Raw genomic sequence first — 22,455 nt, 5'->3', positions numbered from 1 at the left:
GCTGTCGGTTTTGTTGCCTTCCAAGCTATGCACTGACTACTCTAAATTAAAACCAAGTTGTATTTCTGTGGTATTGTCCCTTGAGAAGACATACTGCTATAAAAATGCTTGCTGAAATGTGAGCAGAGGCGATTCTAGAGTCTGTTGGGGCCCCAGGCAAAAATTTACAGGGGGCACCTTTGCACAGTGCCACTCCTGTAGAATTTCAAAGTTTGTCAGCCCTCGTGGCACCCCCAACTGAGCTGGAGCCCCAAGCATGCCTGCCTTGCCTGGTGAATGTGAGGCTTGTACTCACTGTTGTGGGATACTGTACAGTCAGACGACCATCCCTATTTTCTACCACTATATATTATTGTTATTATTTGTACCAATATGTACATTCCTTCTCTCTGTTTTCACAATATATGGGTACACCTCAATAAATTTGAATATTGTGTAAAAGTTATTATGAGAAACAGACCAATCAAAGGTTCAGGAAGTATTTACAGTTCATTTTTGAGCGTGATCCAGTAGTTTACAATCGTGAACTTTTTTCCAATTTTATATAATCCTGAATTTGGTGTTTTTATTAGCTGTAATTCAAGATGCACATGTACATACAGTATAGACTTGCATCATAGTCTTTCCAAAAACAACTTGAGACGGCCCAAGTGGACAGCACTAAGTATCTTTAAAAAGCCCCCCCTGCAATCTAAGTATGCTTCTTAGCCCCACTCACGGTCTCTCGCGCTCCCTTGCACCTGTCTGGTAATCGAGTATGAGTGAAAGTGAAGGCGGGTGAAGTCATGACAGGGTACTGAGATGACTCCGCGGCGGGGGTTGCTCAGATGGGTCAACTGGCCCCCGGGGCTAAAATCATACACATGTCTATGCTAAATATTGTTTGTCTGTATTTGCCTTGGGTTCACGTGACACGTAGTGTGTATGGGCCACCTGTCGTATGACCCTGAGTGCATGCATTAATGGGTTTGCATTCGTAATTGGATGAGAATGTGCAAGACTCCCCCTTCAGAATGAAGGTATAATTAGGTACCCGCAGCAGACTGTAATAAGGATCACCATCTTAGATAATTATTCAGGTACTTTGAAGTGCAACCTTCTGACCACGGTTCGTATTTTATTATATGTTAGGATCACATGAGTTGGCTGTATTTATACAATCGGTAAAAGAAAAGTGTCACCATGCCAGATGTCATGAGAGCAGCAAGACATGCATCAGCCATGACCTTCTGGGGGCACACCAACACACATGTACGCCATCTGCCCCCTGCTGTAACTGACAGGGATTGCAAAGTGTTCACTGTTGGCTCAAACAACCTTTCTCTTTATCAATGAGGCAGCAAAGTATTTTTTTTAAATGCATTTACAGTATTTGAGTATAAGGCCTGTACAAAAAATGAGAATAAAATAGAAGTAATTATCATTTTGCAACTTTTTACCAAAAAAAATCAGCTTTTTTTCTTTTAACATTATGACTTAAGCGTAATTGTATGTACAGTGTTTTCCTCCACTATCATATTGACTCGAATATAAAACTGTAAACCGAGTTGTCATGTATTCTGCGTCTAGAGATGTATATAAATATGCAAATCAGCAGACGGCGGATTTCTTCCCAAGCAAGACCTGGTTTTCTTCTTGTCACTCACAAACACCAGTGACGTGGAGAGAAAATAGTTTGAACTGGGGAGCAACAGCAACTGATACAAAAACGGTGGTTGTCTTATATTCGGGTTAATACAATACTTTCTAATACTAAAAGATTTGATAGGCACTTTCCATGGCACTGGTGCTTGCAAAATATATTGACAAAAATGGGAAGCACATAAAAACAAATGTTTTCTGACATGATTTGCACATACTTGCTATATATTTTCGTTCCATGTTGAGGGTTAACACATTTGCACTGAGACTCTTACAACTTCACCTGAGTGGTTTCACCTATAAATGCCCCAAAACACAGATAGGATAAGGAAACCCGTGTTTCTTTCAGGGCCGCTGTTCCAGGGAGAACTGCAAATATCTGCACCCTCCTCCCCACCTAAAGAACCAGCTGGAGATCAATGGCAGGAACAACCTGATCCAGCAGAAGAACATGGTGATGCTGGCCCAGCACATGCAGCTCGCCAATGCCATGATGCCTGGCACGCAGCTACCGCCGATGGTGAGAAGACACAAACGCATGAATGAACATACCACAGTTTCTTGTCTGCATGGTAGGCTGGACTTGATCTTCTTTTCACCATCCTTCAGCCCATGTTCTCCGTGACGCCCGGCCTGGCCACCAACGCCAGCGCTGCGGCCGCAGCTGCAGCCGCGGCTTTTAATCCGTACCTGAGCCCTGTGTCGCCAGGCCTGATGCCCCCAGAGATCCTGCCCAACACCCCCGTCCTCATGGCTTCCAGCCCCACTGTCAGCCAAGTCCCCAATGCTGCTGCTGCAGCCCAGAAGCTGCTGAGAACAGATAGACTTGAGGTAACATGGCATCCATCAACTGTTGCTACACATAAACATAAACAAACTTTTTCACTTTAAACTGAATCCCAAGATCAATCCCTATATTAACAAATGATACTGTTTTTCTAATTAGAAGCTTATTAAAAACTGCCAAAAGTCTTGTATTTCATCACTTTTAAAATGCAGTGTTGTTGACTGTGTTGTGTTGTGTTAATGACTACAAATTGTCCCAGATCTGATTTAATTCAATTCATTTCCTTGAAATGATGCAAAACATACTACAAAAAATAACGTTTGCATGTGCTTACATCATCAATTAGCTTTTTATCCGTGAGCATTTTTTTTTATCTAATCAAGCAACAAAAACAGTCATATTTACTTTATTGGCTGTTCACAGACGTCACACACCACTAAGATAGGGCTGCCCCCTGCTGTCTCACATATAAACTACAAGTTTCCTGAGCTAATGCAAGTTCGATAATAAGAACCTAGTGGTTGTGTTCCAATGATTTATACAGCAAAAGGAACACAAATGGACTGCAAGTCTTATTCACTAAGTTTGACCTATTGTAGTTTCTGGAGCTGTACACGATACACAGAGACAGAAAAGGTTTAATGTGTTAAAGGTAATCTGCATAAATACAGAAAAAATAAGTGAGTTGTGCTGTATCAATTGGCGTTTTCATATGAAAATAAAACGGGCAGTGTTACAAATTGCATATACTGTACTATTTTTGGCATCTAGCAGACTCAGCAGCATACAGTAGGTTAACATAATGCTCTGATTATAGCCATTTGTTGCTGGGCAGAGTTCATATGGTTCAATCAGAACTGCCCCATTGGCCAGTGAAATGCTGTATGAATGCCAGCATGTCAGACTAAGAATATGATTTAAAGAAATAACAGTATAACATTTACATCAGGGGTGTCCAAGCTTTTTCCACCAAGGGCGGCATACTGAAAACTCAAAAGAAAAGGCCACATTTTTAAACCAATTCATGTAGATATGCCGAGATATTTTTTTTTTCATATTTAAAGAAAGCTACTTCTCAGCTTTGTGTTCTCAGTGACAAAACATATTTGTATGAACTTTTTCTCCTTACATTACACTTTTTTGCTGTTCTTTTTTTATTTTTACAAATATTTCAACTTTTTCCTTTTACATTTTTTCTTGTAATAATATGACTTTATTCTCATAATATTTTTACTTTATCATTGCAATGTTGTAACATTTTTCCAACCTAATTTTCCAAAAATGTGTTGTTTCTCATATTACAACTTTTTTCCTTTAATATTTCAACTTTATGCTATTTTTTCTCCTAATATAATGACTTTATTCTATTAATATTTATTCTTTATTCTTGAAAAATTTCTGTTTTTTTCCCCTATTTTTGTTGTTTTTTTAGTTTTCTTGTGTAATTGTATTTTTAAAATGTGCCGAGGGCCAATAAAAAAAAATAAAAACAGCCGCTGGCTGTAAATGGCACTCGGGCTGCACTTTAGACACTCCTTATATATATTCAATTTTCCAAATGACTGACTACTAGGGCCATCTATCGCATTTTGCACCAGGGTCACATACTTTGTAAATGTGCAAAGGATGCGCATAGCTGCCATGAGTGTTAATAATTATGGGTTCTGTATAGGGGGAAAAAGTAGGACAATTAAGTGACGGGGCCCCAAAAAATGATTTTGCTCTCTGTGTTGAGATTTTTTTTCAAATATAATCAGAAAACGATAAAAAAAAGCAACCGCCTTGTTTTTGGCAATTAAAGTTGAACAACCATGTAAAAAGTAAACATCCATACTGACCGGCCCCGCTGCTGCGTATAATTCATGTAATGACAGTGTTTAAAACAATAAAATTCTGCTTAGGGTCCCAATTTGGCCAGGGGCAGCCCTGCTGACTACTTTGCATTAACTATAAACTCTGTATTACTTATAAAATGTGTATTAGGTATTATATATGTGTCTTTGTTTATAGGTGTGTCGCGAATACCAGAGGGGAAACTGCTCCCGAGGGGAGGATGACTGTCGTTTCGCCCACCCCGCGGACAGCACAATGATAGACACAAACGACAACACTGTCACCGTGTGCATGGACTACATCAAGGGCCGCTGCTCCCGTGAGAAGTGCAAGTACTTCCACCCGCCGGCTCACCTGCAGGCTAAAATTAAGGCCACTCAGCACCAGGTGAACCAGGCCTCAGCCGCCGCGGCCATGGTGAGCAATCTTTGCCCAATGCAGTCACACTCACAAACAAGCAACTCAAGTTTGATTGACAGTAGGGACTTGTCATGTACAATCCAGTTTTAAGGTCTCCATGTCCTAGCCCACATTTTATACTTGCTATTGACGTAGCGAGGGCCGAGAGCTGGGGGTGAATCATTGCAATGTGACTCTGACTAGGATGTGCACAGTGTACTGTCTAATATGATTTAGATGAGTAATGAGTGAACAATGTTTTCATTGCTGCGTTCATCCATTTGTGTGTGACGGTAACTAATGTAGATGAGTAGTACGTAGTATCATGATGATCATGTAACTGTTGAGCAGTAGAGCTATAGTGTCCACACTGTGCATGCCTTAGTCCTGTAATCCCCTTGTACAATTGCATTGATTTGTTTTTTTATTTGTTTTTTTTCTCACCTATACCCAAACTGCACTGCTGCCCCCATGATGCACCTCTGCTTGCTGGTTTATGTTAATGCGCTTGAACCCCATTGGCCCATTGCCATCATGTGCTCGCTGCCTGCTAATTAAGACTCAGTCGGCTGTCAAATCACTGAAGCGACCCCTCGACGCAACCTTTGACCTGGTACTATGACCTTTCACCTTTTAGCTTGGCATGTGGCTTTGTTGTACAGCAGTGTTTTAACCAATGCTATTTTGTTGTCTTTGTCTCAGTGCAAATGTCTGTTTTTCCTTCTGTCATTATTGTGTGCAATGAAATGATCGCGGCTCTTCCCTTTAGGGTAGGGGTGTCCGAAGTGTGGCCCGGGGGCCATTTTCTACTCGGAACAGGTTTTTTTTTTTTTTTTTTTTTCAAAAATGGAAAAGTCAGCAGTAATTTTACAAGGATAAAGTCAAAAATATTAAAAGAAGAAAGTAAAATTTACTAGAATAATGTTGTAAAACGATGAGGAAAAATAAGTAGCATAAAGCTGAAATAGAAAAAATACTTTTTTAAAGTCATAATATTATGAAAAACAATTAATAAAGTTGTAATTTTTGTAAAAGAAGGTTGCGGAAAAAACGAGCGTGAAGTCAAAGTATTATGGGAATAAAGTCATAATTACGAGAAGAAATTTGACAAGAAGTTGAAATATTTGAGTAAAAAACAACAGCAGAAATGGAAAAAGATGCTTTAATTTTACAAGAATGAATCCAAAGTATTAAAAATTATAGACGTATTCTAAGTAGAGAAAAAAATCGCAATTTTATGACAGTAAAATTGTAATATTAGGAGGAAAAACAATGTCATTTTAGTAGCATAGAGTTGAAATATTAAGAGTTTTTTATGTTGTAATATTATAAGTAACAAACAACAAAATTGGAAAATTAGGTTGGGGGAAAAAGTTGTAATATTATGGGAATAAAGTCAAAATATTAAGGAAATAAAGTCATAATAATATGAAAAGAAAATTTACAAAGATGATTTAAGAAGAAAATTAAAAAACAGCAACATGCAAAAACGGTGACTAAAGAACAACAACTATAGTTCACACTAACGATAGGCTTTTTTACCTATATCACAAAGCTAAGATGCTTTTTTTTTCTGGAAAATTCTTAGTGGCCCTTGCATCCTTTCATTTTACAGTATGTGGCCCTCGGTGGAAACGGTTTGGACACCCGTGCTTTAGGGGTTCAGTTGGGGGATGCCAAACAAGCTTGAATTCACAAGGAGCCACAATCAATTCATCACCTGTCGTGTCTTTAACAAAAGCAAGTGAGGGTTAGGGAACTAGAGCTTTAATAATGGTAGCATGGCTTCAAGTCTAATGTCCAAGTGTTCAGCCTTGTGGAGCTATCAATGATGCGCATGAATGTGTTGCTAGTGCACGTCAGGTGGGGCTAAGAGGAAACAATCTTATAGCCATAAAAGGGGGGCATCCCACTAGAACAGATGATTCAAAAAGCGATAGTTCACTCAATCACTGAGTTTTTTCAAAGATGGCCTCATAACATGGGAGAATCTACATTCATATTGATGCCATTTTTGACCTGAGTCGTGAGTGAACCATCACTTCAACATGGCTTTACACAGTTTATCATGGAGCTAGCAGTGCAGCCTCCCTCTCTCTCTCTGTGCTTCCTACCTGTTCCACCTCTTGTTAGCCGCTGTTAATTGTTAATGCTTGCTTATGTTGCATCTAGTTAGCCACAGTAGTACTCAATTAATATTCCCAGTGAAGATAATAATTCGTGTATGCTTATTAGCCAGTAGCTCCAGTAGGCACCATGCTCCTGCTTGTGTAGTACATGTGTCAGAGTGCTGCTTGCTTGCTACTGATGATATGATCATATTGTTGATGTACACACAAAGGATGTTGTACTGCTGCTTCTATGATGTCCTCTAACATATGTTCCCTTTTTTGTTTTTTGTTGTTTTTTTTCCAACTCATCTTTTTCCCCCCACGCACACACTTCTCTATCTCTCTGTCACTGACCTTCCTTCATCTGGCTGGGCAGGGTATCGCCCCCAGTGTCATGGCTCCCCTGCCAAAGCGGGCAGCCCTGGAGAAGGCCAATGGGGCCTCTGCTGTGTTTAACACCGGCATGCTCCAGTACCAACAGGCCCTGGCCAGCATGCAGTTTCAGCAGCAGGCTGCTTTCCTCCCATCAGGTATGCAAACCACATAGCTTGCGCTCTGATCACTCAGACGATGCCCGGATCGGCTTAACCCGGCTCCCACTTGGCTGGAATTGGACAGATGGCGGTTCAGCACATTGTGGAACCATCTATCCAAAGTGTGTGCATTTATACTTTGGATTGAAGAACATTACAGAGATGGATATCTAGATCTTTGCAGTGTGAGAGCTCAGGATGCCTCATTGTTTGCTTTTGCATGGCCACTTAGAACAAGCCACAAGCCCTCTACTAATTATAGTAACATGAACAGCACATGCAGACTGGGTGCTGCTTGGAGAAGAAAAGACACATTTCCACCAAGTGGTACGGTTCGGTTTGTCACTGTGTGGTTTGAATCGTGTCAACTTTGATCAGGCTTGTGTTTCCTCTGTGGGGTGTGGAGGCGGATAACCAATAAATCGCAATGAATTTAAACCAAGGGAATAGGATGACCCGGAACGTTAGACAACACCTCTTTATCAAGACTCATTTTTCTTTCGACCGAGCATATAAGACGACCCATCTTGTTTAGAAATTTTTCTAGGGGAACAAAAGTCTTAGATTTGAGTGAATAAAATAAGTTTCAGTATGTCATTTTTTTTAATTGGTGCTTTTGGCTATGTGGTATGCCTGTGGGGTACATTCAGATGGACTATATTGAAACTTTACAACACACATTAAAGTCTGTACAGTACCAAAGTAACCCAAACGTACCGCTTGGTGGAAAGGATTTAAGCTGCGTTTACATGACAACAGCCTAGTTTTTGCAAAGGTAACTCATTACCCAACACAGTTGTCAAAACAATCTCCCTTTGAACTGACAGCTTAGCTGAAAACATGACAATATGCATGCGGCGTCAGTAGTTTTGTGTCCAAAGTGCGGCCTGCCGTTTATTTATTAGTCCGCAGAACATTGTAGAAATAAAATTTAACAAAAGAAACCGCAAAAGTGGGGGAAAAAAGAGCAAAAATTGCGTAATGTCATGAGAAAAAGTTGATGCTAATACTGTAATCCCTCATCTATCGCAGTTTATTGGTTGTAGACCCAATTTTCGTGAAGTAGGATTCTTCAGGTATAAATGGGATATTTTTGTAGTTAACGCATATGAAACCTGTTTACAACCCGCTAAATACGGTTTTGAACATTATTAGAGCCCTCTAGACATGAACTAACACCTTTACACTCGTATTACCGTGTACGCAAATAAAAATATGCAATTTTAGACATGATTAAGACTCATGCTCATGTGTGTTGATATAAATGTGTTCCCTAGGTGAGCAGAATGAGTGGGGGACAGGAAGTGACGGAAGAGGTTCAGAGTTTATTATTTAACAGTAGGCCATGTTTTTATTCGGGATTATTGTGCCCATTGTGAGTTAATTCAAACCTGAAATAAAAGCCTGTTGTTCCAGCGATCAAGTCTGGCGTTTGTGTGTCTCGCCAAACATTACAGTACTGACACCTAGTGACCAGTGTAGAATACGTCTATGAATGCATCCTTTGAATGCCTTATAATTTTATTTTATATTTCTATTTTTATACTTGAAAATGCTTAACTTAGGCAAAAAGTATGTAAAATTTGCTTAAATCTGCATATATTTTTTTAGCAATAACAGTCCGTATTGAACCACGAAACAGCATGGTTTATTAATTCATATTTAAAAGAAAAACCATGATAGAGTGAAGCCGCGAAATTCGAACCAGAAAGTGGTGAGGGACAACTGTAATACTATTAACACACGTTGTCACCTGTAACAGAAAGGTGACACAGAGTTTTGTCTTTAAATATCATACAGTGGAACCTCGGTTAGCGTACGAGCCTGGTTAGCGTATTTTTTTTGGTTAACGTCAACAATTTTGCCCCCGTTTGCATACAATATGAAGCGCATCTTGTCATGTTATTAATACACTGCATATGTCCAAATGTGGTCTTAATGTATTTTTATCGCAAAACATCCTTGTTAGCAGCCTATTAGCTTGCGGATACTTGGAAACGCCCATCTATGATGTCATCAGTGGTTGACTCAGTAGTTCTTTGCTAAATAATACCGTTATGCCACAAGTCTCTGCTTTTCGTTTGATCCCGGCTGCAAAATACCGTAAATTCCGGTGTATAAGCCACACACACTAAATTTAGAGGAAAAAATATTGTGGTGTGCACGTGTCAGTGAGGACCAGGCAGCTCTTTATTTGACAGGAGCCAATCATGAGCTATGAATAAATTCATGACAAGCTTGGCAACCCATTGGAAATTGCAGGAGGTCATTACTCAATATAACAGTCTGACTCACGGTGTCATCTACATTAAGCTCATCACACAGCAACTTAACACTTAACACGCTCTAAAGGTACCTAGGAAATCTACATCACATGTACCAATATGAATTTTAAATAAACAGCAGCTATTTTAACATCTACCCATAATGCATTGCTGCCAGAAGAGCAGGCTGACGTCATTGCAGCGCCCCAATAAATGCGTTTCTCAGACGCAATGCCTTATGTGAAAACTTTTAAAATTTGTTTCCATTTTAAACTCGTATTCGTTCATGTTTCTATATTTCTGAGGTATGCTTTGGAGTGTTGAGTTGCTGTGTGATGAATTTTTGTTCTCAGTAAGATGACACCGTGATTCAGACTGTTCGGGTGTTATTCTAGTATATATAATGACGTCCTCCGATTTCAGATGGGGTGACAAGCTCGTTGTGAGAGCACTGATAGCTCGTGATTGGTTCCTGCCAAAGAAAGACCTACCGTTTCCTCACTGACTCGTGAGCGGCACAGTATTTAAACAATTAGTAGTCGTTCTGAAGTAAAGAAGATGACACAATATTAGAATTTAGCCATAGATTAGCCGCACCGCTGTAAAAGCTGCAGGGATCATAGTTTAAGAAAAAAGTAGTGGCTTAGACAATGGAGCCAAAGAAAGTTGCAAAAAAATGGCCTTTAATTACTGTTTGTGGTGTGCAGATGAAGACTTGGGTGAGTAATGTCTCCACTGGAAATAGTAGTGATACAGTAAATGTAATGTATACCTAAAGAAACAGACTACTTAAAAAAAAATGCTTGCATTTGCGTATTCAGGCTTCATCAGTGCTGTTGTCATGCAAATGCACGGTAGTTGACATCGTAGTTGACTAGTTTGCTCACTAAAAGTGGTCATTGCTATTTAATGACTGGGGCTTCTGCTGGATGTGGGATGCTGGAGATGTTGATATCTAATGGTAACCTAAGAGAACGCGGGCTTCTGTACACGTTCACACTTCTCCTCACTTTGTGTTCACAATGTTTTCATACTTTTAGTGTTCCTTCTTGACATGCACCATACTTGAGACCCATGACTGACCAAGAGATATTAACCTTCCCCCAACCTTATCTCTCTCCCCCCCCTCACTCTAACGAACCTTGTGACGGGCTGTTTTGATTTCTCTCCCACCCCACCCACCCCCACACTATCCAATCCACTTCCTGTTGCACTGCATGATGGGCAGGCTCAATATTGTGCATGACCCCTGCAGCCGGCGTTGGTAGGTTCCAGTTCTCCTTCTTCAGTTATGTGTGACTTCCTGTCTTTGTGGCTCGCATGCAGCGTCAAGAGTCTCGCCAGTTTTGCTTAAAGCTGCGTGTTGGTTCAATGTTTGTGGCTGACACCGTTACTAAATTTTAAGGAAGACAAATATTGAAATGTTAGATTTTACCTGTCATTTATTGGATTTTAGTTGACATGGCTTTTTTTTGCTGTTTTCTCTTTGTTGCTTCACCAAATATACTCTCATGCTTGTTCTCAACCTGGCTTCTGGCTGGTTAACCTTAGAGTGCCTTGACATGAAGACCCCTTTAAAACCATCACACACCGAGGGAGTTCAATTTAAACCTCCCCCATATCACCTCTGCTAGATTGACTATTACCGAATATCAGGTGACTTAATCATGTAGTTTTTGTATTAGTATTGATTAGGGGTGTCGCAACATCTCGCGAGATTAACATGTAACAAGGAAAAAACACTCGCGTGGGCATTAGTCCTGGGACGATAATAAATTAATTAATTAATCACACAATGAATGAAAATGAACTCGATAATTTTGCCGGTGTCAGTACATCCATGCATGTCTGTTGTCCTTGTCTCCTGCCTCCAAACAGGCAGGAAGAGGCTTCGCTCTGTGCTTGGGTTTCAGCACGTTTCTTCCATGGAACACAGCAGACAGCGTACACACAGAGTGCAGAAGAGTGTAACATAGTAGAAATTGTTTTAGTAGATTGCAATATATTGTCATTGTCAAAATAATGTTAAAGTCTTGTCTCGTCTCATCGCATTCTCGCACCAGACCCAATCACGTGTATCACCTCGTCTCGTGAACTGAGTGTCTCTTGACACCCCTAGTATCGATACTTTGCTGTGTTCCCTGCAAAGCAACACGTCACTATCATTTTATAATACTGTACTAATACTGTACTAATGTTTCTACGTTAAAGCGAGAATCCTATTGAAACGGGAGGGCTAAGGTACTCACAGGTCAAATCGGTAAATTTTTCAGGCATAGTTTTAAACAATCAATATTAGCACAAGAGTCCCATTGATTTTTAGGAATATGTCAGACAAAAACGACATGTCACAGTTCAAAGATACGTGTTTTATAGGGCTGTCAAAGATTCCAGCCGTTGTCTTTAAAGCCACAATCCTATTGACTGAAACAATATTGCTAAATCAGCTGTGGTAGCAAGTGACAGTCAGTCCTCTTCAGTGCTCTATCAGACAGAGTTTATTTTAAACATTTTTTGTTCCATATTAGAGCAAGAGTTCCATTGATTTTGAGCCATACCCAACACAAGAGGACTGTAGCGTCAGATGTTAAAGGTTGTGAAATCAAATCACCATCATTTAATCACCTCTTTCGTGGTCTCACTTTTCAAACTGAAATGTAAAAATCTTGTGAGAGCAACAACTGTATTGATCTTACCCAGCGCTACAGTGTTTGCAACCAGTATTCCGCAACGCTAAGGTAGCTCGACAGGGACTATATGCAGTATAGTGTAGTCATAGTTTTCTATGTAGTTTACTTCTCATATTCACGGTGTTGGCATAGAGGTGAAAGGGATCCAGTTAAATTGAATCCCTTGAGGTCTTCCCCCCCTAAGTTATGTATGTGTGTGTGTGTGCGTGTGTGTGTGTGTGTGTGTGTGTGTGTGTGTGTGGCTACACTGCTCCTCTGTGTATTTTTGCTTACATGATTCTCCCCCTCCCAAAAAAAGTTCCCATGATGCACGGTGGTACTCCAGTCACTGTGTCTGCAGCCACCACATCTGCCACAAGCGTTCCCTTCGCAACTGCCTCCACCAATCAGGTTTGCACCTCAACCGCCTCGCTCTCTCTCCTTCTCTTTCTCTCTCACTGCACATGGACAGCGAGTGGGTGGGGTTGCGAAATAAGTGGTGCTCCCTCTTGTTGGCCTACACCTAAGAGTCCAACGTGTATATACTGTAGCACATTCAAAACACTCCTTCAGTTCTCTTTTCTTCTTGACAAATGGTGTTGCATTGAATATGTCTGTCCTCATTGTAACTCCCATTTTTGTCCTTTCCCATTTTGAGGACTCTTCCTTATCAAAGTTGACTACCAACGAATACATGCAATTGGTATGTATGAGGTAGTTATTTTAACCTCCCCCTTACTCCCCTGTACATTCACCATATTCGCACAGCTCATGCAACAGCTGCTATCTGTGCCCTTTGGTGCTTGGCTTTTTTTTTTTTTTTCCTTCTTTGATTTTTTTATTTTGAATTTTTTTCGCCGCTGCTTCCAGCACGCAGCTTTACCATGTGTCCCATGTCTTTAAAAAAAAGAAAAAGAAAAAAACTAACTATGATTATTATGGGCACATTCTAGTCAAAGTCTTTATAATAAGGGTCCAGTTTTCTGCATTATTCTGTGGAGGTGTGCAGGTCAACAACATGGAGGGCTTGTTAGATTTGCATGGGGGGAGCCGACTCACTGACCTTTCACCCCCTTAACCCTGCTCTCCCCGTCCTTCTTCATGCTTTCCAGAGGTGCCGCAAGTGTAGACTAATAGCTTTTTGACTTTTTGCCATCTCTTGTTTTTCAGCTGATGTGACAAGATGACTGTATATTTTCAGAGTGTGTATATGTTGTACGTCTCTGTTTTGCGGGTGTCGGGGGCGCTCCGTTTGATGACCTGCTTTTTACTCCCTCCCTCAGATTCCAATAATATCTGCAGATCATCTGAGTAGTCACAAGTACTTGACTCAAATGTAGTTCCTCTCGAGAACAGTGAGTCTCTATTCCAATCCATTACATCAGGGGTGTCCAAATTCCGGTCCGGATGCCATTTGCCATTTTTTTACTGGCCAGTGGCTTATTCCAACAGTGCCCACATCGGATCATTTACAAGGAGAATTAGGACCATAAGTGTAGTCATGCATACCAAAACTCAGTATCGTGCCGACGTAAACGTTAAAAAGTAGCTTCATTTGGGTGCTAAATGAATGCAGATGCAGCTACCTGCAACAAATGCTTGACGGTGATATTGAGGAAGCGACGTCTTGTAAGTAATGTTGCGTCCTGACAGACGCACGGTCTGACGCTCTTTTTAAACTACCTTAACACACCAACAGCAGTGCTCAATCCCAACACTTCTCCTTAGCTGTCCGCGACACAACACTTCCTCATTATCAACCGATCGTGGTCACCATGCACATTTCCTGTGTTCTGTACCGCTGCTGGTTTTGCTGTGGTAATTATAACCATTTCTTGTGGATTTTATTTTGTATTGGTGAATTTATTTCTTAGTTATAGTTATTCATTGCTGTTATTGAAGTAGTTCAATTACCAGTGCAAACCAGTCGTCCCTCGCCACTTCGCCATTCGAATTTTGCACCTTTTCAAAATAAATTAATAATTGATCACTGTGATTGTGGTTGACTATGGCCTATTATTATTAGTCAAAAGATATGCATATTTAAGCAAATTTGACCTATTCTTGGCCCAAATTAAGCATTTTCAAGCATAAAAATGGCTAAATGAACAAAAATACAATTATAGAAGATGCTTTCAAAACCGTGATATGTAGTATTTTACACTGGTAATATTGCATTGGTGAAATTATGTCTTATTTATGTCTTATTTTTTTATTAAATCTAACACCCCTGCAGTCCCCTTTACACTCACATTATCCAATATAGTAGTTCATGTCTAGAGGGCTATAATGATGTTAAAAACTGTACCGTATTTAGAAAGTTGTAAACAGGTTTTCTAATTATGAAAATACTCAATTTATTAATAAGTAATCCTGCTCGCAGAAATTCACTTATCATGGTCGGGTCTGGAACCGATTAACCTCAATAAACGAGGGATTGCTGAACTGTTCAACTTGCATGTGACAAAATTCCGTAAAAATTAACAGGCATTCTTTTTGGACAAAATGTGTGTGTTTTTATGTTTTTTTTAGTACCAGTTCGGGCAACTTTTAAGCACTGGCACTGTTTCAAAAGTACCAAGATGTTGACTTACAGATGAAACAATAATGTGCGTCCCCGCATCCTTCCCTTCTCCTGTATCTGGCCCTCAAGGGAAAAAGTTTGGACACCCCTGCGTTACATTAAAGTATTTTTTTGTTGAACAAAACAACCTCCCTCTTGTGTTCCTTGTTCTTATGTCCTTCCTGTTTCTCCTCTTCCAGATCAAATGAATGTGTGCCGGCACCGTCCAAGCCAAAACAGTTCAGCCTTGATTTACGTAACCTTCAGAATGTCAAGCGACGGGGACGAGGAGGGTCTCATCACATATGGAAACATCGAGGGTGCCATCTTCCCACACGAGTGTTTAAAAAAAAAAAAAAAAAAAAACAAAAGAAGTTGGGAGAGGAGGACATCTTGGTGCACAGCGGGTCACATCACACCTCTGTATGTTTAAATTGGTTCTAATTGTATTATACTGGATGCACAAAAGGTCAAAGAGTGCACCTCCGGTACGTTCGTCGACCAATTTATTTTATATTCCTTTTTCTTTTGAAACAATCAGCCATATTTCATCGTTTACAAAAAATGCACCTTGAATTTGAACTGAGACAGGCACAGCGATTTAAAACAAAAACAAAAAACAAAAAACAAGGATTAGTGCAGTATTGTGCGTGTGTACAGCTACTAGTCAAACTAGATGTGGATGGATGAATTAATGATGGTGGAGGGGAGGGGACATATGAATGTTTGTGGGTAAACCAACATAGTACCTGTGTACCTTGAAAGCACAGCCAGGCTAGCTCTTCTCACCTTGTCATGTGCCATGGAGGCCATACAGCTCAAACCAGAGTGTTGTCTCAGCAGTGTTATTTGTTTACCAGGTGTAAAATTTAAAAAAAAAAGTAATTCTATGGCTCTTAATGTTGTTTTCATTTCAGATTTTAAAATAAATCATTTTAGAAGTAGGTTTTTTGGTCATTTGTAATGTGTTTTTTAAAAATCTTTTATTACTTTTCATAGACTAGAGTGCTGTTTTTTTTGTGTGTGTCAAGGTGTCGCTCAAGTCCATTGACTCTAAAGCCCGTTGAAGGGGAGGGTGAGGCTTGTTACCTTGTTGGTCCTCTTCTAAAGAGGCTCGCCTCTGGAAGAAGCACTGTTGAGCCGCGTGCTTGTTGCTGAGAAGAGACAAAGAAAGACACGAGGTCTGTTAGGTCATTGTAACCAAAAAAACAACAAAAAAAGTACACTTGAATGATTGTCTGAGTCAGATTTCAAGCAAGCAGCCCAAACTTTCAAACTTCACTTACAGTGTAAGACAGCGGTTCCCGACATTTTACGGTCCCAGCTTTCTTTGAAAACACACTTTAAAAAGGAGGAGTATTTGGTCCACACTGAAACTGAGCAAAAAACATTACGGGGAAAAAAGTCCTAATAAACAATACTCATTTAAAAATACTCATTTTTGTAGGGAAAAAAACCACAATATTATTCCTGTAACATTACTTTTTTTCTCTGTAAAGATACCATTTTATCGTTATTGCATTATGACTTATTCTTGGACTTTTTCATAAGACACGATTATTTTCTTAGTCAATTATGTGAAGCTTGTTGTTTGGATGAATCGTTATGCCCTAGACCAGGAGGGCGGCAACCTTTAACCTTTTCTACCAAATTGAAACCCCCTTGGAGCCACAAAACAAAATGTGACCACTGAGTTGCAGCTAATGCCACACATAGTTTCCTTAATTGTATCGCCACGTTCCTTTTCGGTTTCCCTGGCGTGGCGGAGTGATGAGCCACACCTGTTGCCAGCTGGCAATTACCTATCTTTCTTACGCCTTCAACATTTGCAATAAAAGTGTTGTAACACATTGATTAGTTCCAGTTCCAGTACCACTTTCCATGTTGCTTTAGTGTCCATTGTTCATTAGCGACAAAGGAAACTAACAAGCTAAATAGTGGCCTGGCATCATGGCTTCTCACCACGTCCACTCACCAGAAAACACCCCACCCCTAGCACGGCTCACACTCAACTCCGAAAAAAGAGAACTTTGAAAGGCTCGTGACGGCGTCAAAAGCTTTCCCAAAGTCAAAAAGCTGTGCGTGGGAATATCTTGTTTCGGCCCAAAACACAAAGATAACATGTCTGCTTTCATGGATAACTAAGGAAATTCAAAAATATTCACATTTGAGAGGCTGAAATCAGAGGATATTTGCATTTTTAAATTAAAAAATGATTAATCGGATACAAAATAGTAAATTAATTGGATAATCGATTAATCATCGATTAATTGTTGCAACATTACAACTTTTTTCTGATAATATCGCAACTTTATTCTCATGTTATGACTTTTCTGAAGAAAAAAAAAGCGACTCGTTATTACAATATGTCTTCTCTCATAACATTGCCACATTATCGGAATATAAAATTCACTTTTTTCCGCATATTAAAACTTTTTTTCCCGTAATATTCCGATTCTTTTCTCATAATATCACGGCTGACACTAGATAAGACATTATTGTGGCTTTATTTTATTTTCCGAAGTATGTTATTTCTCATTACAACTTCATTCTCATAATACGTAAGGTTACGACAATTACATCTTTATTCTCGTAACGTTAAGACTTTTTTTTCTTGTGGATTCCGTCTCGTAATGTTACATCTTCATTCTCTTAATGTGACGACTTCATTGTCATGATATTGCGTCGTTTTAATCGTCGTATAACAACCTTAATCTTGTAACTTTACGACTTTATTACGACTATTTTTTTCGGAATGTTACTACTCCTTAATGATGAACCAGGTAAAGTCATAAAATGGGGGAAAAACGAAAACCAGTACTGTTCAGTATGTTACGACCATATTCTTGTAACTTTATGAGGTTTTTTTTGTCATAACTCTCACTATTTTTTTGTAATGTTAATGCTAATATTTCGTAAAAACGATAAAACAACTAAAGTAATAAAATAATGGGGAAAAAAAGTGAAAATCAAGACAGTATAAAGAATACAAGAATTTTGACTTAGGCTCGTTAAATCTTTAGTCTTTGCAATGTTACAACTTTATTCTGACAATAGTCAAAGTTTTTCATTCCACTTTCTGGCTTTTTTTGTCATAACTCTTTTCGTAATGTTACTATTTCATTAAAACTATAAAACGAGTAAAGTCGTGAAATTACGGGAAAAAAATTTTAACCAAAAAACTTGCAATATAAAGAGTATAGTCATTTTGACGTTATTCTCGTAAAATATTAAGTTTTTTATCGTTATCTTACAGCCGTATCCTTGCAACTTTACGACTTTTTTGTCATAACTCTCAGTATTTTTCGGAATGTTACTATTTTGTAAAAAAAAACGATATAACGAGTGAAGTCATAAAGTGATGAGGGGAAAAAGCGAAAATCCATACAGTATCATGAGTATAAGACTTCGGACGTAGCCTCATTAAATATTTAGCTAGCAATGTTACGACTTTGTTCTCACAATATTAATTTTTTCATTGTTATATTACAGACACTTTCTGGCTCTTTTTGTCATATCTCTTATCACTATTTTTCGTGATGTTACTATTTCGTTAAAACGAGTAAAGTCGTGAGAAAAATTTTAACCAAAACTTGTAATATAAAGAGTATAGTAATTTTGACTTTAGCTCGTTTTTTTAAATTATGTTTGGAGTTTTCTTCCTCTTCGCATTAAGACTTTAATATTCTGACTTTATTGTCTATGCAGCTTTACTCCTGTAGTATTTTGACCGTTTTCCGTAAGGTCACGCGATTTTTATCGCAACCGGACGACTTTTTCTTGTAACTTTTCAACATTTTTATTTATTTTTTTCCTATTTCGCTGTAGACCTCATACTCCTTTCTACGAAACAAACAAGAAGAAGGCGTATTTTGGCCAAAATTGGAGCAAAACATGTCAACGCATGATGAATTGTACCTGTTGGGAACCCCTGCCTTAAGAGGAAACACGACAGAGGTGTGACTTTAACGAATAATAACAATAATCAAAGCCAAACTCGTTAGAACAGCATCTCTCACTGAGGAAGGGGCGTCTTGTGTTTGGTTTTTTTGGTTCATTCAACAGTTTTACGTCCCTGTTGTGGTCCCACAGAGGTGTGTCGCGCGTCTTTTAGCGATTGTATTGTACCTAACAAAGCCTTAGATTACCATGAATGGGTCGCGGCCCAAACTTGTCAATCACCATGCAGGTAAAGAGCACCAATGATGTTTTCTAGTTACTTAGTCACACGTCGCTTATGATATAATAAGAGTAAGAATAATAATACGTTTGTGCTTTTTCCTCTTTCTCTGTGTAACAATTATTCTCTTAAAAACCATGGAGCTTTTATTATGTACTACTTAAGGATTTGAATCTATTTGAGATGCATAGTTGTAGATGTTTCTTTTCTTTTTGTTTTGGGTTTGTTTTGGGTTTGTTTGTTTTTTTTTGCCTTACTATATTACTATATTACTTGACAGCATCGATATAGCCGTTGTAGATTGTTGAGGTTGTATGACATTCATAACTTTGTTGTTTTGGAAGCATATACATGATAAACATTCACTTGGTTCATATAGCTGGATGTCTTTTTCAGTTACATTACTTGGGGGGGGGGGGGTATTTTTTTTTCGACACGAGGAATTTGTTGTGAAAAGAAACCATTTTCCTTGTCGCCATGTCAAGGTCATATTTGAAAATATAGTTTTAAGGGTAAACATTGTTTTCTACTGTATCCATTTAAAAAAAAAACAAAAAAAAACGACATTGTTGGAAATATTTCTTAAGTTTGCCCTGAATGTCAGGCCAAAGTGAGCAGTTTGGGTTGTTTGGATATTCGTTTTTGTTGTTTTGTTCTTTGTTGGTTCTGGGTCGGTGGGTGGTGAGATTCGGAGCAAGAACGTAAAAGACTTTTCCCGGCTGGTGAAGTCAGAAATGCTGCAGATGATGAGTTCGAACCTTAAGGGACGAAGGTTGTGACTTTTTTGCACTTCTGTATATAGTCAAATGAACAGAGACAAATGTGTATCATATTGAGATATTATTTTGAATAAAGAAAAAAAAAAGATCTATAATTCTAAGGAATTTTGTTAGATTAATTTAAATTCATAAATAAATTAGAAGACCAGCTAAAATTGCTTGCAAAGAAGGGCACTCGTTTCTTGGCCGATGCGTTCAGAGGAAGCTACGCGCTATTTTCCCTTCTTTTATCCGTGGTTAGTTCTGCCTGGGAATGTTTTAGGGGAATAATGACGCCCCCCTTTTGTCCTGCTTGATCCACCCCTTCAAATGATCGCATTATATTTCATTTGTCGGTCACATCGCTGCTCCCGCTCCACACACACACACACAATATGTATTCCATCCTCATTTGACTGCATGTATAAACCACAAAAGCATAGATAGCTCACAATAACCCGTACAGTAGATCACATCCACAGCGGGGGAGAGAAATAACACGTGTGATCAAATCGTTTCCGAGCGAATGTTGTTTAAAAAAAAAAAAGGAAAAAAAAAAGAGCACTCATCATCCAACCAAATACTTCTGCAGAGCCATAAATACTGTCAGCAAGTTGCTTATCGACGCTGTGCGCTCAGCAGGTGAAGACGTGCCGCACCAAATGCACATTTAGGCTAATTCAAGTCGTTTAAACACACATGAATGTAAAGCGGCTGCTGTATTGTTTGCTATAGAACCAAAGCACCGGATTCTCCAAAACCACACGTTCACACGCAGTCACTTTCTTCCCTGCTGGGGGCACACGGATGCTTTTTTTTGTTTGTTTGTTTGGACCGCTTTTTACTTGTAAGTGCAAAACTACCACTTACGTGTTTGCTAACAGTTGCCACACGATGATGTCTGATTTGTTTATGCACATTTTGATTGTTGCCATATTTGACTCTTCGTTGTATGGATGACGACAACAACAACAACAAAATGGAAATAAAAAAACAATATTTGATTTGCTCATGCAACAGTTTGCTCCCTTTTTGTGCAAAATGTGTTTTGGGTGACCTTAAATTAGCGGAGCCTTACGGATTCATGTGCTGTATTTGCACGTGAGGGCGCACGTCTTACTAGCTGGAGCAGGGGTGTCCAACGTGCGGCTCCGGGGCCGTTTGCGGCCAAGGGCTGCTTTTTTTTTTATCGGCACATTGTAAAAATGTAATTTAACTTTTTTTAAAAACACCAATAAAAACAGCAACAAAAGTGGAAAAATCCGCAGAATTTTTTTAAATTTAAAGTCAACATATTAGGAAAAACATTGTAATCTATTGAGGAAAAAGTCATAATATTAAGAGAATAACGTCATTTTAGTAGCATAAAGTTGAATATTTTTCATATATTAAAGAAAAGAGGTGTTATTTTTGTCTTGATTTTTTTTTTATTGGCTGAAACTGAAAAAAGTTGTAATCTATCGTTAAAAAGTCATAATTTTATGAGAATAACATCATTTTAGTAGCATAAAGTTGAAATATTAAAGAAAAGAGGTGTTGTTTTTGTCTTGGGGGGGGGGCCACCACTGATTTTTTTACTGGCCCGTGGCACATTCTAAAAATTTAACAGGAAAACTAGAAAGAAAGAAAAAACAGCAGAAAAAATGGACAAATCTGCAGTAATTGGACAACAAAGTCAAAATATGAAGAGAAAGAAGTTGTAATCTATCGAGAAAAAGTCTTTTTTTTTTTTTAGAATAACGTCATTTTATAGCAGAAATAAAAAAGAAAATAGATGTTATTTTTGTCTTGGGGCGGCCATTTGCCATTTTAGGTGAATTTAAGGAACAGATATGTGATGCAATTATTTTTAAAACATGATAATCCTCTGGCAAAATGTCCCTCGTGAGATGGCCACTAATATCGGCCTTCCAATGTTATCAGTCTTAAAAATGACGTTTCATATTGATATCGGTTTTCCTGCCGATAATGAATAATGATTAAACCAATTTCACTGATTGTATTAGTCCAGAGTTTCATACTTTGTTGTTATACACTATTGCACAATATTCTATTTATTTGTGCCACACACAAATGCGCAGCATTCCAACTTGTATCATTATCAGCATTATTTCCCTAGGATCTTTTCAACTGTACCACGAGGAATCTACAATTGTTTTGTGCCGTACTCTTCCAAAACGGTCATTGTCGCCCTCTAGTGGACACATGAGTAACCGCCCCCATTTTACCACTCACACCCACATGACCTCAAGTGCTGGCAGTTTAAACTGTCTTACATTAAAGAAGTGACTTTGTTGTCCACGTCGTGTTGTGCGAGGTTTACAGCAAAGTATGTCTCACCTTTCTATCACACAGCCCCCGCAAAGTCACACCAGCGGCATTAAAAATGGACTAATAATCCAATTATTTGTTCTCACAAGGTGTGAACGAATGCCGTGGATGTCCTGCACATAATTTCTTTCTTGGCTAGCATAAAGGTGAAAAATACATTACCTGTAACTGACCTTTAAGTGATTCTTGACTCTTTTTCTCCCCCCACCTAACAAACAAACATTTGGTCAGCTTTTTCGTGTTTCTCCAATTTTTAGCATATTTTTTCATTTTTCAGGTCGCTTCCGTTGCACTTTAAGGGGTCGGGAGGTGGGGGGGAAACTTCCTAAACTATCATCTGGGGTACAGGGAGGACCCAAAAACGGCAGAAAACGCCACTTTTCTGA

General features: G+C 38.9%; 1 protein-coding gene across 19 annotated transcripts in view; it reads left to right on the top strand.

Moving 5' to 3' along the window:
• Window positions 1–20,755, top strand: part of LOC129171936 (muscleblind-like protein 1) — a 77,998-nt gene extending 57,243 nt beyond the window's left edge. For 7 of the 19 annotated variants that reach the window (XM_054761134.1, XM_054761266.1, XM_054761106.1 and 4 more), the window contains 10 exons: window positions 1,991–2,161; window positions 2,251–2,472; window positions 4,439–4,678; window positions 5,220–5,273; window positions 7,148–7,301; window positions 10,797–10,832; window positions 12,557–12,648; window positions 12,896–12,940; window positions 13,521–13,592; window positions 15,001–20,755. In XM_054761134.1, the coding sequence (XP_054617109.1) occupies window positions 1,991–2,161; window positions 2,251–2,472; window positions 4,439–4,678; window positions 5,220–5,273; window positions 7,148–7,301; window positions 10,797–10,832; window positions 12,557–12,648; window positions 12,896–12,940; window positions 13,521–13,577 (1,071 nt within the window). In that variant the 3' untranslated portion in view covers window positions 13,578–13,592; window positions 15,001–20,755. The remainder of the gene's footprint in view (window positions 1–1,990; window positions 2,162–2,250; window positions 2,473–4,438; window positions 4,679–5,219; window positions 5,274–7,147; window positions 7,302–10,796; window positions 10,833–12,556; window positions 12,649–12,895; window positions 12,941–13,520; window positions 13,593–15,000) is intronic. The other 12 variants (XM_054761161.1, XM_054761189.1, XM_054761198.1 and 9 more) reach the window with 12 other exon arrangements.
• Window positions 20,756–22,455: the final 1,700 nt, after the last annotated feature.

Source organism: Dunckerocampus dactyliophorus, chromosome 2 (assembly GCF_027744805.1).
Source record: "Dunckerocampus dactyliophorus isolate RoL2022-P2 chromosome 2, RoL_Ddac_1.1, whole genome shotgun sequence".
NCBI lineage: Eukaryota > Metazoa > Chordata > Actinopteri > Syngnathiformes > Syngnathidae > Dunckerocampus > Dunckerocampus dactyliophorus.
Note: the sequence above shows the minus strand (reverse complement) of the source record. Positions and strands in the feature narration are given on the sequence as shown.